Source organism: Alligator sinensis, unplaced genomic scaffold, assembly GCF_000455745.1.
Source record: "Alligator sinensis unplaced genomic scaffold, ASM45574v1 scaffold1511_1, whole genome shotgun sequence".
NCBI classification, from domain to species: Eukaryota; Metazoa; Chordata; order Crocodylia; family Alligatoridae; genus Alligator; species Alligator sinensis.
Window position 1 is genome coordinate 205,343 of NW_005843139.1, and position 1,116 is coordinate 206,458.

General features: G+C 66.8%; 1 protein-coding gene across 1 annotated transcript in view; it reads left to right on the forward strand.

The window, feature by feature from the left end:
- LOC102372776 (zinc finger protein 444-like) overlaps positions 1 to 1,116 on the forward strand; it is a 3,105-nt gene that overhangs the window by 575 nt on the left and 1,414 nt on the right. The window contains exons 1-2 of the mRNA XM_025193950.1: positions 1 to 214; positions 627 to 807. The exon at positions 1 to 214 is cut by the window's left edge and continues 575 nt beyond it. Of these exons, the coding sequence (XP_025049735.1) occupies positions 1 to 214; positions 627 to 807 (395 nt within the window). The remainder of the gene's footprint in view (positions 215 to 626; positions 808 to 1,116) is intronic.

Consider the following 1,116-nt stretch of genomic DNA (forward strand, 5'->3'; position numbering starts at 1 on the left):
CCTCCGTGACCTCTCCCATCGGTGGCTGGAGCCCCAGCGCCGCAGCAAGGAGCAGATCCTGGAGCTGCTGGTGCTGGAGCAGTTCCTGACCTGCCTGCCCCAGGAGATGCAGCGCTGGGTGTGGGAGCGCGGCCCCGAGACCTGTGCTGAGGCCGTGGCCATGGCCGAGGGCTTCCAACATAGCCGCCAGGAGCCCGCCGTGTGGGAGCAGCAGGTGCGGGGCCTTGCGGACACCCATGGGGCTGGTCCCCCCCCGAGGAGTTATGGGTAGGGGGTTGAGGAGAGAGAGGCCTTGCGGGTATGGGCAGAGGTTTGGCAAGATGGCGGGTGCCTCTCCCAAGGCATTGTGGCTAAGGGGGGAGGGCTGACCTGAGAGCAGGGGATTGTGCGTAGGGGTGGAGGGGCAGCAGGATGGCGAGCGCTCTCCCAGGGTACTGTGTATAGGGGGTGGAGCACTGACTGGAGCATGGGATTGTGGGAGGGGGCCAAGGGGTTGCCAAGATGGCTGGAGCTTCCTGCAGGGGCAATGGATAGGGGAGTGGGTTGGCAAGATAGTGGCTGCCTCCCCCAAGGTGTCGTGGGTTGAGTTGCCGTGCCCTGACCTCTCGCCCTCTTCCCCTTCCCAGGTGACTGTGCGGGTGAAGGTGGAGGCTCCTGGCCTGGAGGAGTCGCCACCGCCCCCCGGAGGATCATGGGACGCCACACCCCGCTCCCCAGAGGTGCCCACCCCTGCTCTGCCCCGGCCGGGGTCCCGCCCAGAGCCCATGCGCATACCCAAAGAGGAGCCCCCCACTCCCCCCGACACGGGTACGAGACACAGACCTCCCCCCAGGGGCATTGTGGGGGATTTGGCAGCAGGGGAGTGTGGGAAGGGGCAAAGAGTAACTGGGGCAGGGGGTTGTGGGTAGGCCCAGGAGCCCCACGGGGTTGTGGGTAGGGTATAGGGGCAGTTTAGAGCAGGGGGTTGTGTGTAGGCCCCGAAGCCCTAGGGGGTTGTGGGCAGGGCATAGGGGTGACTCAGGGCAGGGGGTCGTGGGTAGGCCTGGAAGCCCCAGGGTCTTATGGGTATGGCCCTGCCTCATCCCTGCCCCCCTCTCTTTCCTCCCCCCCCAGCTG